We start from the raw sequence: 14,489 nt of genomic DNA on the forward strand, positions 1-14,489 counted from the left end.
ACTGAATATCAGTCCATCAGTCATGTCCATTTCTAACTATTCCATTGTACATATATCCAGCTTAAGGCCTTGGAGCAAGACTATCTTTTAAAAAAATAAAATAAAATTCAAAATTTAGCTATGGCAATTCATCCAACAGTTTTTCCATACACATCAGCCTGGACAAAAGGGGTGGACCAAGCAACCAACATAACCTTCCCTTCTTTCAGGCTCTTCGGGCAAAAACTGTGACTGCTAAAGGGTAGGAAAATTTTTGTGGACCGACAAACCAAACAGCCGACAGACAGTGCTATAGCTCAGCACATATGTAGGCCTGGGTATCAGTACTCGATAGCTTTAATGTATTATCCGAACTAACCCAGTACTAAGGATGATATCACTTAATTGATGATGGATAAATTGGTCATTAGGAATTTAGGCGAACATTGAAAATTTAATCTATCAATCTATAGGCAATGCAATTCCTGTTAAAGTATATGCAATATGTTGCAAGTACATTTGGTATTATTTAAAATAAGCAAAGTTTTTCCAGTTTTTTCAAGTAACAATTAATCAATCATTAATTTTACCAATTATCAATTACATAAAGTGCTCATGAATTACAACCCTACCCAGTACAAAGTCCTCTAGAAACTTAATTCTTAATTCAAAAAACATCTGAATTCGATCCTTTCTGCATCCAGATCTAGACAAAAACAGTATTTGTATGTTTTTGCTCGTAGCCAATCACCACAAGCGTGTGTATTTAATGAAGTTGGTGGTTTAGCATGCCAAGAAAGAAATGATAAATGGATCGCAAATGGACTGCACTTAAATAGCATCTTTCTAGTCTTCTGACCACTCAAAGCACTTTTACACTACATTCCAAATTCACCCATTCACACACAAATTCATACACTACATTTAACCATTCACACACACTCACACACTGATAGCACAGCAATCGGAAGCAATATGGTGTTCAAAATCTCCAAGGAAGAGAGAGGGATCGAACCACTGATCTTCCTATTAGCACTCTACCTCCTGAGCCACAGCCACCCAAGTGTTTCCATTCACACTATGGCTATCGATTAAAGTAGACAATAAATGAAGCGCACTACTGGTACCTGTAGTTATTTAAGAATACTGGTATTGGTACTGGCATCATAATTTTTTTTAATGGTACCCAGCCCTAATCATATGAGCCTTAAAAAATCATATTGGCCTTGCTTTGGCCTTCACAGTCAGGAAGAAAGAAGTAAAAACATGGAAGAGGGCAACCCTCTTCATTTTTTTTTACTAAACTGCTTTGGCCCCCTGTTGCTCAAACAAAACAACAATGCATATGTCTCTTTTCACCCTTTTATAAAAACAGAATGCCCTTCTTCCTTCATCCAACCTCTTCATCCCTGTCTCCAACCCTCCATTCCCTTTAGAGTGCCCTTCACTGTCTGACCTCCAGATGGAGACACCACAGGGGAGAGAGGGTGATAGAAAGAAAATTAAAAAGTAGAGGGGGGGTAGCAATACAGTGATGAATAGAAAGTAAAGGAGGAATGCGGAGATGGTCAGGAAATATGGCCAAATATAGAAGGACAAAAAGAGGGATAGGTGAGATATTACACGTAGTGATAAAGACTGTGGAAGTAGGCCCATGTGAGGGCGGCTCTGAGTCAGCCGTGCCTGCCTGGCCAAACAAACAGTCTCGGGCTCCGTCTATGCTGCAGTACACCGCTTTAATTATCCATGATGTGTGTGTTAGCACGTGTACACAAACATATGTGTGTGAGTTTGCATGGCTGAGTGCGTCGCTTGCATTAAATGTCACCGTTGATGAAAAGCATGTTAATAATAAATGAAACTGTGTGCATGTGCGAGAAAGAAACCGTTACAGAGGGAGATAAAGAGAAAGGAAAACATGAAAAGAAAGCACATGAAGAACTGAAGGAGAAAACTGAGGGACGATAGAGAATAATGATGAGTGAGAGAATGAAAAATAAGAGGGAAAGAGAGGCAAAAGGCAGGAGTACATTTAAATAATACATGCGATTGATAATGGCTTTATTTCTATGTAAATAATTCTCTCTTTGCTCAAGACAAGTCATGGACACTGAAATGAGTTTGCCTCAAAGCAACGCCATGATGCAGATGCAAGGCATTAAAGGGAATGACATTATATTAAGCAGAGTTAATGAGGGGAAGTCACACTCCCAAAGTCAATACAGGAGCATTTATCCCCACTCATGTGTCAACAGATCACCTCCACTGAGGATACAGAGAAATTTCAGTTTCTGGTTTACACTGAAAAAGTTGATTATTGAATAAGAATGATTTTCTGGTGATGTTTTCATGCTGATGAAGTTGAAGTGGGCAGATGAATGTCTGTATCAGAGCAAGGATGACCTTCTATCAAAACTTAAAGATCTTAGCTGCTGTTTTAAGAATAAACAGTTAGTCCCATGGTACAGCATTACATATGCATCAGTTCAGATAGTTTGGTCATCAAAGAACAGTAATCATGATTATATAACATCAGTCAACACAAAGAAACTTCAGACTTAGTCATCAGAGCGATCAGAAAGCACCTTCAACATCACCGAAAAGTTCAGCCCAATGCAGCCCAGAGCCAAAAGACAGAAATGCAAGGAAAGGAAGTTACTCTAAAATCTTGATATGACAAAAAGTCTGCCTGGCTGCCCAGGTTAAACACAGCAAAACCAGCTAGTCAAACCCCAGCTGGTAAACCTGCACCTCGAGGATGACTCCAGTATGAAATTAAGCGGATCAGCTTCCCGACCAGAGGCAGTGAACCCTTGCAAATCATCATCCCAGCACATGAATCACTCTCAACACATCACGTCACACAAATCAAAGTACCGCTGGAACGTATGAATCATTCAGCACATGAATCATCTTATCTGGATAGATGTATACAGTATGTTAGCATACAAACAAATCCGCTCGCAACATGTGCTGTGTGTCAAAACATTGGAACAGCAGGGGTCGTGATGAAAAGGTTGTCAGTTTGATTTGCATTACCCACTGGGTGGATGGACGAGTTACATCATGCTCTTTAGCAAAGGCACTGAACCCCCTCTTGCTTCAGTAGAGCTGCTCTGTGACCGATGGTAGAATACAGTGGTAGTTCTTACCGACTCTAAGCTGGAGCAATAATCTGAATGTCAAGCTACCCTTCTCTTAACCTTTATTTAACCAGGATGTGTTGGTGTCATAATGGGATACTTTCATGCTTCACTCTGGCCTAATGTCACACCACATAGGCACTGAAGCATCCAAGTGGCTCAAAGTGCCATTGTTTTCAGCTCAAATACCCCTCTGGTAGGTAAAGTACCATTCCCGAATCACCTTACCCTAAAAGAACATAACCCCTAACCTTGCAAGCTGAAGCACCGCTCCTTATTCACCTTTGCCCCTGCTGCTTAGAACATCTGTGCAGGCCTCAGCTTCTCTGGATAAAACTAGCATGTGTTCATTTTTCTGTACATTAGTGACAGCTAGCGGCAAGGTAACTCTTACCTGGGGGCGTCAAAGCTGTCATATGATCCCACAGTGTAATGACGGAACAGTCTTTTGGCTCGTTCTCCACGGCTCTCTGAAACACAAAGCCACAGAGACCTCAGTGTGGTTGCACCTGCATTAGATGTATTTGCAAGGCTTATTAAACAGCAGGTACTGTTCAGTTACCATATTACCATTACTAATGCAATTTATTGTAATATATTGTATTATCTTTCTTTAACAGGTAGCTTTTCTCTTTTACACATTTGATCTACTGATCCAAATCAAATGACACCAGACCTGCAATATATCTAAGACTAAAATGCATATTAGTGTCAAAACAATTACTCACTTGACTAATAGAAAGCCAAAAGATCTTAATATTAGCTAAAATGTGAGGATTTTTAATTTTTTTTTTTTTTTTCTTTACTGTATGTCAAAAATAGCGTTGACTTTTGACGAAACAAGTACATTTCAAGATTTGGAATTAGGGAAACTCTGATAGACATTTTAATCATTTTTTGACATTTTACTACTGAAAACAACCAATCAAATTAATGATCAATAGATTTCAATAGTTCAAATAATACATAATGTACTACAGAACTAATATATACTTCAGAGCAATAGTGTGCCAATTTGGGAAATGTACTTATTCACTTTCTTGCAGTTAGATGAGAAAATTGATAACTTTCTTATGTCTTTACGGCAAATATGAAGCGACAACCAGCAGCCTGTTCGCTTAGCTTAGCATAAACTATGGAAACAAAGGGAGACGGCTCGCATGACCCTATCCAAAGGAGACAAAATCTGGCAGCCAGCCCCTCTGGGGGCCCTGATACACCAAGCCAACAGTTGAAAGTCAGTCAGCCCAGTGGTAAGCATCTGTTACCCTCGTTTTGCCCTAGTTTCCCGTACCACTGGCACAAGTCAGAACAAGTCAGCTCTTGTTTGCTTTTATTCTGGCCAATTGGACATGTTAAAATGATGTCAGACCCAGCAGTACCCCTTCAGTTCATGAAATAACTAAATAACACGAGAAGAGAAACGGAAGTGAGGAAAGCAAACAAACAATAAAAGAGATCAAAAGAAATCAGATCAAAACAAACTTTTTATTCTTGGTAAAACTATTTTTCAAGCCACTGAGCTCTTTAGCAGAAATGGTTGTAATTCTTTGTGTTATCTGTTCTTTCAGCATTGAGCCTTTAATGTCATAACTGGCGAACAAGCGTCTTGAATCCATCCCATCAGTCTGAAGAACAAGCCCCATTTCCGACTGGCATGGAGAGATATTTCCTCTCACGCACGTGAAGACTGTACATGCTAGTTGGCCATCAGTTGTAGTCTTTGCAATATGTTCACCTGCAACTCTATGGCGAAGACACAGGCGACGTGAGGGCGGCGCAACAGTCTGCCTCGATCGCCACTAGTTCTTTGACATCAGCTTGCTGTGACTGGGCCCTGAGGCTTACTAATTAATAACATATACCTTGTTTGTTTAATCCCCTCTGAAGTGTAAAAACAACATGCTGTGATTCTATACGGGTTGTGTGCAGAACTATTTCTTGGCACAGAGCAGCTACTTCCTGAAGTCACCGTGAGGTGTCCAGGCAACCCATGGTGTTAATATAACAACAGCGTAGATTATTGCCTTCAATCTACATTGTTGCATAATACCAAAAGTAGCATCTTAACCCATCATCAGGCTTTTGTGAGCGTAAATATGAAACTCTAAAGCTAAAAGATGTGCTTTTTTCCCCTTTGAAGTAATGCTGGCTGTTTTTCAGGATGAGCCTGCTGTGTATGTGCATGACTGGTGGTAGTCACCTGATCGGTTGTCTTGGCTTCGAAGCATCACTTCCTCCACACAGTCAGAGGGGAACCAGCCTGTGCGACCCCTGACAGTCCCCTCCCAGTATCCGCCCTCACCAACACTCAACACTAGAGGGGGGCAGGAAAGAATAGCATATCAGGAAAAGGCAACACAACATGAGCCAATACTCACACACACACACACACACAGATATCAATGAGAAATAAACACACGCAAGAAGACAACATTATACAGACGGAAAATAAATAATGTAGACACACACACACACAGACAGACATGCAAACCTCCTACATACTCACCAAGACATACATACCTGGCGACACCTTAGACTCACTCACAAACATACACATATTCATACCTGCAGACATTGAATACAAACATATATAGAGACCTTACACTCATGTTAGGACATGGCCATTTGTCAAATTCATCTGAGGACACTTGGATCTGGCCTGGATGCTGATCTGTCTTAGAGACTGAAAGACCCCCTTTACACCTGATGTTAAAAGAACAGTTCACCCAATCCAAAAAACATATTTTGCCTCTTACCTTTGGTCCTATTTATCAGTCAATATTGTTTTAGTACTGTTAGTGATTGTCTTAGAGACACTGCTGTTAAGCTTTTAAATGTAACCATTTTTTTGGCACTTTGAGCATGACAAGCCAAGTGCCATCTAAATTCATAATATTGGAGAGAAGGCAGGCATCTCTAGGGCCGCTATCTCCAACATTTAGCAACTCGCACCAAAACAATCTAGACTGATAAATAGACTACAGGTAAGGGTAAAAATATGTATTTTTGATTTTGGAGTGAACTGTCCCTTTAAGTTTGTTGGAATTCAGCAAACATCTCCTGTCTTCAATAAAAGAAAATGTATATTAATATTTTTGGTGCAGTTTATCATTGTGAGTCGAATCACTCTTTTCTCGAGAGATACTTAAATAGTGTAACATTTTGGGAAATGTATTTATTTGCTTTCTTGCTGGGAGTGAGATGAGAAGATTGATAACAGTCTCATATCGGAGTGATATCAATCTTCTCACCTAACTCTTGTTAACAAAGCATATTTCCCAAAATGTCAAACTTTTGATTACTAGTAAATAGCAGGCTAGAGGTCTATCCATATATATTTGGTGGGAACACTCAAGATCTCCAGGCTTGAGTAAATGTAAAAGGGTTGCTACTAGAACCACCTCTGCATCTCAGCGCTGTTTTTAGCCACTTTTATTGTTTTGTCATCAGTGTGTCCCCATATGTGTACCAGAGCTTAAAGGAGAGTGAATATTGGACTTACATTAGTCATGTGGCTATAAATAAAATGTCAATGGGATGTTCACATGGCATCCTATGCCCTGTGTCTGCTGGATGTGCAATTGTGCACGTCTTTGGAAAGATGTTATAAACAGGCTGTGTCTGTTTTGGATGATAGTATTAGCTATGGTGTTGTGGTCAGTGGATATTTTCCAGTGTGGTATCAGCTATGTATGGCAGATAAAGTCAATGTTTTTGTGATGTGGTCTCACTTTGTGTCAAAAATACTTCATCAATTAGCTAAATGGTGTTTAAAAGCAGCTAATTGAATCTCAGCTCTAGAACTGTTAAACCCCACAGTCAGCAGCTTCCATATTATAAGAAAACTTTTTGAGGCTATGCCAAAGACCCAAACAAAGAGGGATTCTGTACATGCAACCTTTTGTTACATTTACATCCTTTAAAAAGTGTCTGTAATGTTGCTTTGCATGTTTTTGAATTCTCAATTTTACAAGTATGTGTGGATATCAAAGCTGCCAGTCTGATTAATGTGGAGATTAGTACCACATATAACGGCATAACAAACACTGACTGCTAATCACACAGATGCTTTGAATTCACATGAAAGACAAAATGCAGTATTATGCTCCAGCACGCACGCACACACACACACACACACACACACACACACACACACACACACACACTCACACACACACACACACACACACACACACACACACACTCACACACTCACAGATGCATGTGCTGTGTGATGTGTATGACATGAAAATGCACATACTCACCTTTGACCCTGTCTCCCTTATTGAAGCTGATTTCTCGCTCTCCCTGGGCAGAGTGTGATCGAGTAGCTACAAAGACTCGTCCTGGGACAGCACTGTAGAGGCGTCTTCGCTGGCCCGCGGTTTGTCCAGCTCCACTGGCAGGGGCAGGCCTGAGTGGGAAAGAGCAAAAGGTGGAGTGGATGATTTGAGACTTAAGTTTAATACCAAAAGCTCTATATAGATATGGCTGACTAAATTACTGAATACAATTCTTACTTTGCTTTTTCTTTTCAAAAGATAGGGGAAGTCTCTGCTAAACAAACTACTTCAGACCACATGGTTGAGGATTTGGAAGACTTTGTCAGACACAGTATTGTAGTCAAGACTATCTAAACCGAAACCAAGTAGTGACCAAGACAAAACCAAGACCAGATCAGTGTAAGTCCAACATTGCATGACAGGCTTATAATAAAATGTGGAACATGCAAACCACAGGTACTCCTCAAATCAATCTGAAAGATCCACAGTCCCCCCCCAAAAAACAGAGAAAACTAATGGAGATTCCCCTTCGTGCATTTCTTTGCATGCATATTGTATGTAAGTATGTGTGTATAAGTGTACCATGAGAAGTGACTTGATAAAACAATCAAAAGACATTGCAGAGGTGAATTGTATGTGTAGGAATTTCACTTTTTTTCTATGACCATCAAATACAAACAAACACTGGAAGCTGAAATAAACTAAACCATCTTTGTTTAACACTCCTTTTTGCAGGCAATTAAGTGATATTTCCTTACCGGTGGTCTTGACTGCTCTTGCAATAAATCCTTTCTGTCTAAGACAGACAGTCCTGAGATTCACCTTCAGTGATACAACACTGGTCAGACAGTTTTCCCAAAATGCGCCTGACCATTTTTATTATATCACATTTTAATGGTTTAATTAATGACCTTTGTAGGTCTGAAAACTCACTTAACAGATATTGAATTATCCTTATTTAATTTTATTTTACAGTTTATTTTTTGCAGGAACAGCACACAATTAAAAGGTAAGAGTTAGGTAGCAGCTAATTTGCATATGTTGTCCCTGGGCAGTTACACAAAAAATATCAGGACAGCAAATACACCACAAAAAAAGAACACAATACATAAAAGTCCATCAGGGTAACTGGGTGTGAGTGTATGAGAGTAATAATATAAATCATTATAAGTCAGACTGGGATTGAAGAAGAAACCAGAGGAAACCATATGACCAAAACTTAAACATTTAAGGCCCAGCTCACGCAATTTAAAACATTTTAAGGACATTTTGGACCTTCAGGGGTCCAGTAAAAAGTCTCAAGAGTACTTTAACCAGGCTTAATGAGCCAAATGCAGATTCTTGTTAGGCAGCATCTTGTTCTCAGATGTCAGCCTTTGCCACTCACCCCTGTCTCCGACTCTGCCTGCTGCGGTCCTCCTTGTCCCCGATCCTTCCTCGGGACGGTGAACGTGTCCTCGCTCCTCTGGGACTGCTGGAGCTCCGCAGGGTTCCTGTATGCTTGTAGCCCTGAGAGAGACACATTTCATTGATGATGTTTTTATGTTATGACCACAAAATATATAAATTTTGTCATTTACATCCTAGTCTATGATCATTTCACAGTATTGTAGCAACAGGTAATATTCTGTGTATGACATTGTGTTACCATTATAATGGTGAAAATTTGTACAAGGTACAAGCACATATTTATGCAAAATTGTGATAAAATGAATTGATTTTTTTGGATGTTGTTGCAGTTTTTGTTTGAATTTTTACATCAAGTGACTTCCTTTTTGACTATTCATTTATAGTTAACTACTTTATCTTCCTTTCTGTTCCTTTGACAATTTCACTTTTTTTCTGACTTCCATTGCTATAATTAATTATCAAAAGTCTCCTGATGCCACTAACTCAGCTCTTAAGAGCTCTTAATGTTAACAGATGATCAAATCGGCATTTGCAAAATGACAAATATAATAAAATACAGGCACAAATGTCTCATAAATTATATAGTTATATTTCATGATGTAAATGTTTATGGACTTTAACTCAATATGATCATTAATCTGGCTAATGACAACAACAATACATATACATGGATGGCTTATGCAAAAGAGCAAAATATAAGTTGCTGCAATGAGTTCTGCTGACCACTAGAGGTAGATAAAGGTCATCCATTAAACTGTATAACGTCCCTTCAAACTGTATAATTTTTGTATGGATTGTTGGGATGCAGCTGCTCAAGCATCCACCTGTGCAACTGAAATACTCATTATCTCTGTATTACCATTACTCCAAGCTGTCAGGTAAAAGGTCAATCATACTAAAATGCAAGTTGGTAAAAAAACATTTGATTCTTTCTTAGATAACTTCTGATGAAGTCGATAAAACTCCATAGCATTTTGTACTTAAAAGTTAATATATAAAACTTTACGAAAGTTATTATTGTTCCACATCAGTATGTGTGTAGGTGTTCACTCGGGTGTAACTCTGAATTCTTTTGAGAGGTCAGAAGCACCATAACACTTACACCAAATAGACCTCAGAGTGAAGTTGTTTTTTCTGCTGCTGTTTCCAATGTCAATAATCAATTTGGAGCCTCAATTTGTAAGTCACCATGGTTGAGAAGTCTTAGATGTGTTCTAAGAGGTTTTAATATAGATATGTATGTAATATGTACAATTCCATGGCAACCAAACACTCTCTATCTGCTGATGAGGACAGTTGACGGCTGTAGAACAGCTTCTGCATGGACTGAGATTGTAAAGTCTGCTGTTTCCAACGTGAAGAATCTAAACTTTGAAACTCATTTCTCTCTCTCTCTCTCTCTCTCTCTCTCTCTCTCACACACACACACACACACACACACACACACACACACACACACACACACACACACCTGCACAGAGACGATGTTGGTCCCTGGGGCATTGGGTACTGCCATCCAGTCTGGCAGGTTCATGCTGCTGTCACTGTTGGCCCGGAGGAAGGGATGAGGGTGGGGTATCGTCAGTGTCCGGGCGCTCTCCCTCCTCTGGGGGGCATACTTTGGAGACTCCACAAAGGGAACTGGGAGGTGAGAGAAAAGGAGCAAAGAGCGGGAGAAAAATGTGCACATTATTACAGATTTGTAATATGTTCATTTGGAGATAAAATAGTTGTTGTTTCTGAATAAAGATTAGTCAGATTATTTATTTAAGTTTCTATGAAGTATTCTTCTCTACTTTGCTGTATCTTGTGTAATGTAAAATAATTTTGTTTTTGGTAATAAAAAAAAAAAGAAAAAAATCCACATTTTTTAAATTACTTCATGTTTTTTTTCTTTTTTAAAAACCCCAAAAGGTAATCTCATTAATTCAGGAAAACAGATCAAACTGATTTTGCTCAAGTGTCTGCATTACACTTCCATATATAACATTATTTACTTTGTCACATTCTAAAATGTGTTGCTCTTAATCATTTAAATAAATATGTATAAATTTTGTTATAGTATATTCTTTACATTCTGTTTTTCATTGCCACTCTCTTTTACTTGTTGATTCAAGGCCTTATTTCCCCTGTGAAGATTCAATGTATCATTTTAAATAAACAACTTAAATTACAGGATGTTATACATCTCCAAACTGACATGCAAGATCCAGACCAGATCTCAGCTACTTACCCACATCTGTGTCCCTGTGGTTTTTGATAATTTCTCCCAACTCAAAATGGCCAGACATAACAGCCACCTGATAAAAACACAAATACATTCTTTTTGGATGCAGCTATATGGTAGCAAATGAATGCATAAGATATAAGAGTGTAATAAACTGTTTACTATTTCTCTTAATTACAGCAGGAAACCTTATGGGTTGTTTCTTTGAAGCATTATTCTTTGTATTTTATAAATGACCTCATTCTGTTGGTGCTCTAAACTTACACTTCAAATGGGCATATTTACAAGCAATGAAAACCAGATTAGTTGTAGTAGCATGTTTAAATCATGTTAGCATGGGACATGGATTTGCTATTTTCATGAAAAAGAATAAGACAGCCAAAACATGTAAGTACTCTCACATGAGTCCATGTTTTTGTGTATTCTTTCCACCATTGCACAAATGCTTTTTTTTAACAAACTACACAGGTCAGCACACAATCTGGCAAATTTCAATGCTTTCTCTCTCTGTTGTCTCCTCTCGTTTTCTCTCTCACACGCACACAAACACAACAGATTGTCTCAGCTGGCTTTTTCTGCACTGACAGAGTTAATATATCTAGATTAAGGGGTCATGTGTAACTCTGCCACCTGGGACCTCTGTGTGTGCATTGCAACGCAATAATAGTTAAAGTGAAAAGATGCCCGGCACTTTCTGCTACGTTAACTTAATAAGACACTAAACCATACAACCACCCAACATGCATAATTACCCAGCCAGGCACTCAGCCATTACCTGAAAGGGGGTCTGCCCACTGTTGTTCTTCATGTCTTTATTTGCTCCCCGGTAGAGCAGAATTCGTGAACAGCTTTCCTGCAACAAACAGCACTGATTGATGTACATTCATCGTAAAACATTAATTGTATAACTACTGCTTGATGCAGGAATGTAATCTGTTCACATTTATGCATTGGCTTTAGAAAGCACAGTATTCTCTTCTTTTGACTAAATGTGTATATTTTTATATAATGTTACTGCAAATACAGTATATAATGATAAATATTCCATGAAACATGCCACACCAACCAACCGTATCACTGCACAGAAGAAAGCGTGCATCTACTCATGGACGACAGGCTTGTGCTCATAACAGATATGTGAACATTAATGGCATTCTGTTCAGATGAACTGTAACATTAGCTAGCTTAGTGGTGCTAGGTGAGCTAGCAGCAGATGCACACTTCCTTCTGCGCAGTGATACAGATGATGAGCGCCGTTTGGTAGTAAGGAAATAGTTCCTACATGAAACTGCTCACAACAAGGTCTGTAGTTTATCTTGAGTAACCGGGTCATGATGTCTGGAAAGAAACATTGTTGTTGAGGGTTTGGGGTTTTTGTTGTTGGGTTTTTTTTGGAGATTTGACCACCATAAGCTGAGTGCCATATAGTTATATCTATGTCCAATATCTAAAACACTCGGCGACTCAGACCGAAACAATCTAGACTGATAAACAGAGCTACCAGCAAAAGGAAAATGAATGTATTTTTGACTTAGGGGATGAACTGTCCCTTTAAAAGAAACTTTAAAGGGACAACAAACCTTTTTGTTGACGAAAAGTTTATGATATACAATATTATTAATACTTAAACTTCCACTGAAAAAAAAAAAAAAAAAAAAGTGCTCTAATTTCATCTTTTTTTTGCTTGGAAAACCCTTGAAAGAATTTTGCAATCAATGAGTTTTCAGGTTGAAGATGCTCAACCAACTAAAAGCACATACTCTATAGAAGATAGCATTTGATCTCACTTAAAAATGGTGTCTACCTTGTTGTATAAAGCACAGATGTGCAAGGCAGTGTTTCCAGAGGCATTCTGGGAGGAAGAATCCGCCCCGTAGAAGAGGAGGTGCTCCAGATGCTGCGAGTTACCATTCTGACAGGCCTGAAAGAGGACGAACAGATTGTGGAGGAGTGAGAGGGCAGGGAAAAATACAAGATGTAACGAAGAGTGAAAAACAGGAAGGATTTATGTGGTTGTTTAATAAGGAGAACAGAGAGGCGGAGAAGCAAACAAGAATGAAGAACAGACAGTGACACAGGGAAAGGGACAAAGTGACAGTTATTAAGTGACACCACATTTTATTAACACTACCTCCAAACTCAGAGGGTGAGAAAACAGAGAGGGAACACAAGTGAGATCCAATAACAACAATTAATGTACATTTATCATCATATGGACACACATACAGCAACATCATACAGTGGAAATAAAACCTTTATACATGTTATTATTATTGAGTCATACGCAACTTATGTTATTATCATGGCTATCATAGCAACACTACTTCTGTTTCATGCCGAGTTAACTGTTAACTCACTGGTGGACTACAAATACATTTTCTTTTTAAAGAATGATTGTTACCTTTTAATGCTATGGTAAGGGACAAAAGCATAAGCTTGACAATGTGCAGTACACTTTCACCTTCACTTCCTCTATTATTTTCTTCCACAGGGAAACTTTGACTAGGTTTACAAGGCCTCCTGCCTATTTTTGGTCAGCTCTGTGCACTGTCATGGATACATTGTACACAAATCATCTAACCCAATAGTTGTGGTAGAGATGCATGCCCAAAAGAAAATCCCACATTTCTGATCAGAAAAGATACAGACCTACTTTTAAACATTGTGAAAGACTTGAACATCAACCGGTTTTTGGATATGCACAAATATCACAACGCTGACATTTTCAAGAAGGTGGTTGAAAGACTGAAAGAGGGAAAATGTGTTTGCAGAGGTGATCAAGTCTGCCACTGATGGAAAACTTTTTTTAAAATCCTATTTTGATACAAATAAGCAAAATGGCACAAGCAGCTTCAGCAATTTCACTTTTCCATATTTTGATGTGATAAACAACATGATATGGCACGTTTATCGGGGTACGCACAACTGCATGTAAATGGAAACATTAGTGGAATATTCATTTTCATTTGCTTTGTAAAGATCTTCATAGGAATATTATGTTTTTTCGCAATGAGGGCAAACAACAAAATATTTTGTGCATGAAAAATTCCTTGCGGAGCAATATCACTTACATAAGTAGCCTTCAGTTGACTGGACTTTGATGTCCATTTCATTGTTCTAAACAGTATATCCAAGTAAAACTGAAAAAACTCAAGAGGGCCTCAAGGCTATTTCAACCCTGCCAGAAAAATGGTATTCACACACTGAATATTTATAATTTGGGGGGAGACATGGCGAATTCCAAAGTTCAAAATAATGAGTGTTTGTTAAAAAAAATAAAAATAAAAATAAAAACGACCTCTGATAGATCTAATCAGAAAAAAAATCTTAGTATCAATGCTATCATGACTCAAATCCTGCTCAACACACACAGACAGGAAAAGATGGAGGCCACAAGGAGAGCTGAAGAGACAGATGGTGATGAGAGTGCATGACTACACTGAG

At 38.6% G+C, this 14,489-nt stretch overlaps 1 protein-coding gene across 1 annotated transcript in view; it reads right to left on the reverse strand.

Moving 5' to 3' along the window:
* Positions 1–14,489, reverse strand: part of shank1 (SH3 and multiple ankyrin repeat domains 1) — an 83,504-nt gene that overhangs the window by 45,621 nt on the left and 23,394 nt on the right. The window contains 8 exon segments of the mRNA XM_042505266.1: positions 3,517–3,592; positions 5,326–5,439; positions 7,391–7,539; positions 8,796–8,917; positions 10,290–10,459; positions 11,052–11,118; positions 11,821–11,898; positions 12,850–12,966. Of these exon segments, the coding sequence (XP_042361200.1) occupies positions 3,517–3,592; positions 5,326–5,439; positions 7,391–7,539; positions 8,796–8,917; positions 10,290–10,459; positions 11,052–11,118; positions 11,821–11,898; positions 12,850–12,966 (893 nt within the window).

This window comes from Plectropomus leopardus, chromosome 17 (genome assembly GCF_008729295.1).
Source record: "Plectropomus leopardus isolate mb chromosome 17, YSFRI_Pleo_2.0, whole genome shotgun sequence".
Taxonomy (NCBI): domain Eukaryota; kingdom Metazoa; phylum Chordata; class Actinopteri; order Perciformes; family Serranidae; genus Plectropomus; species Plectropomus leopardus.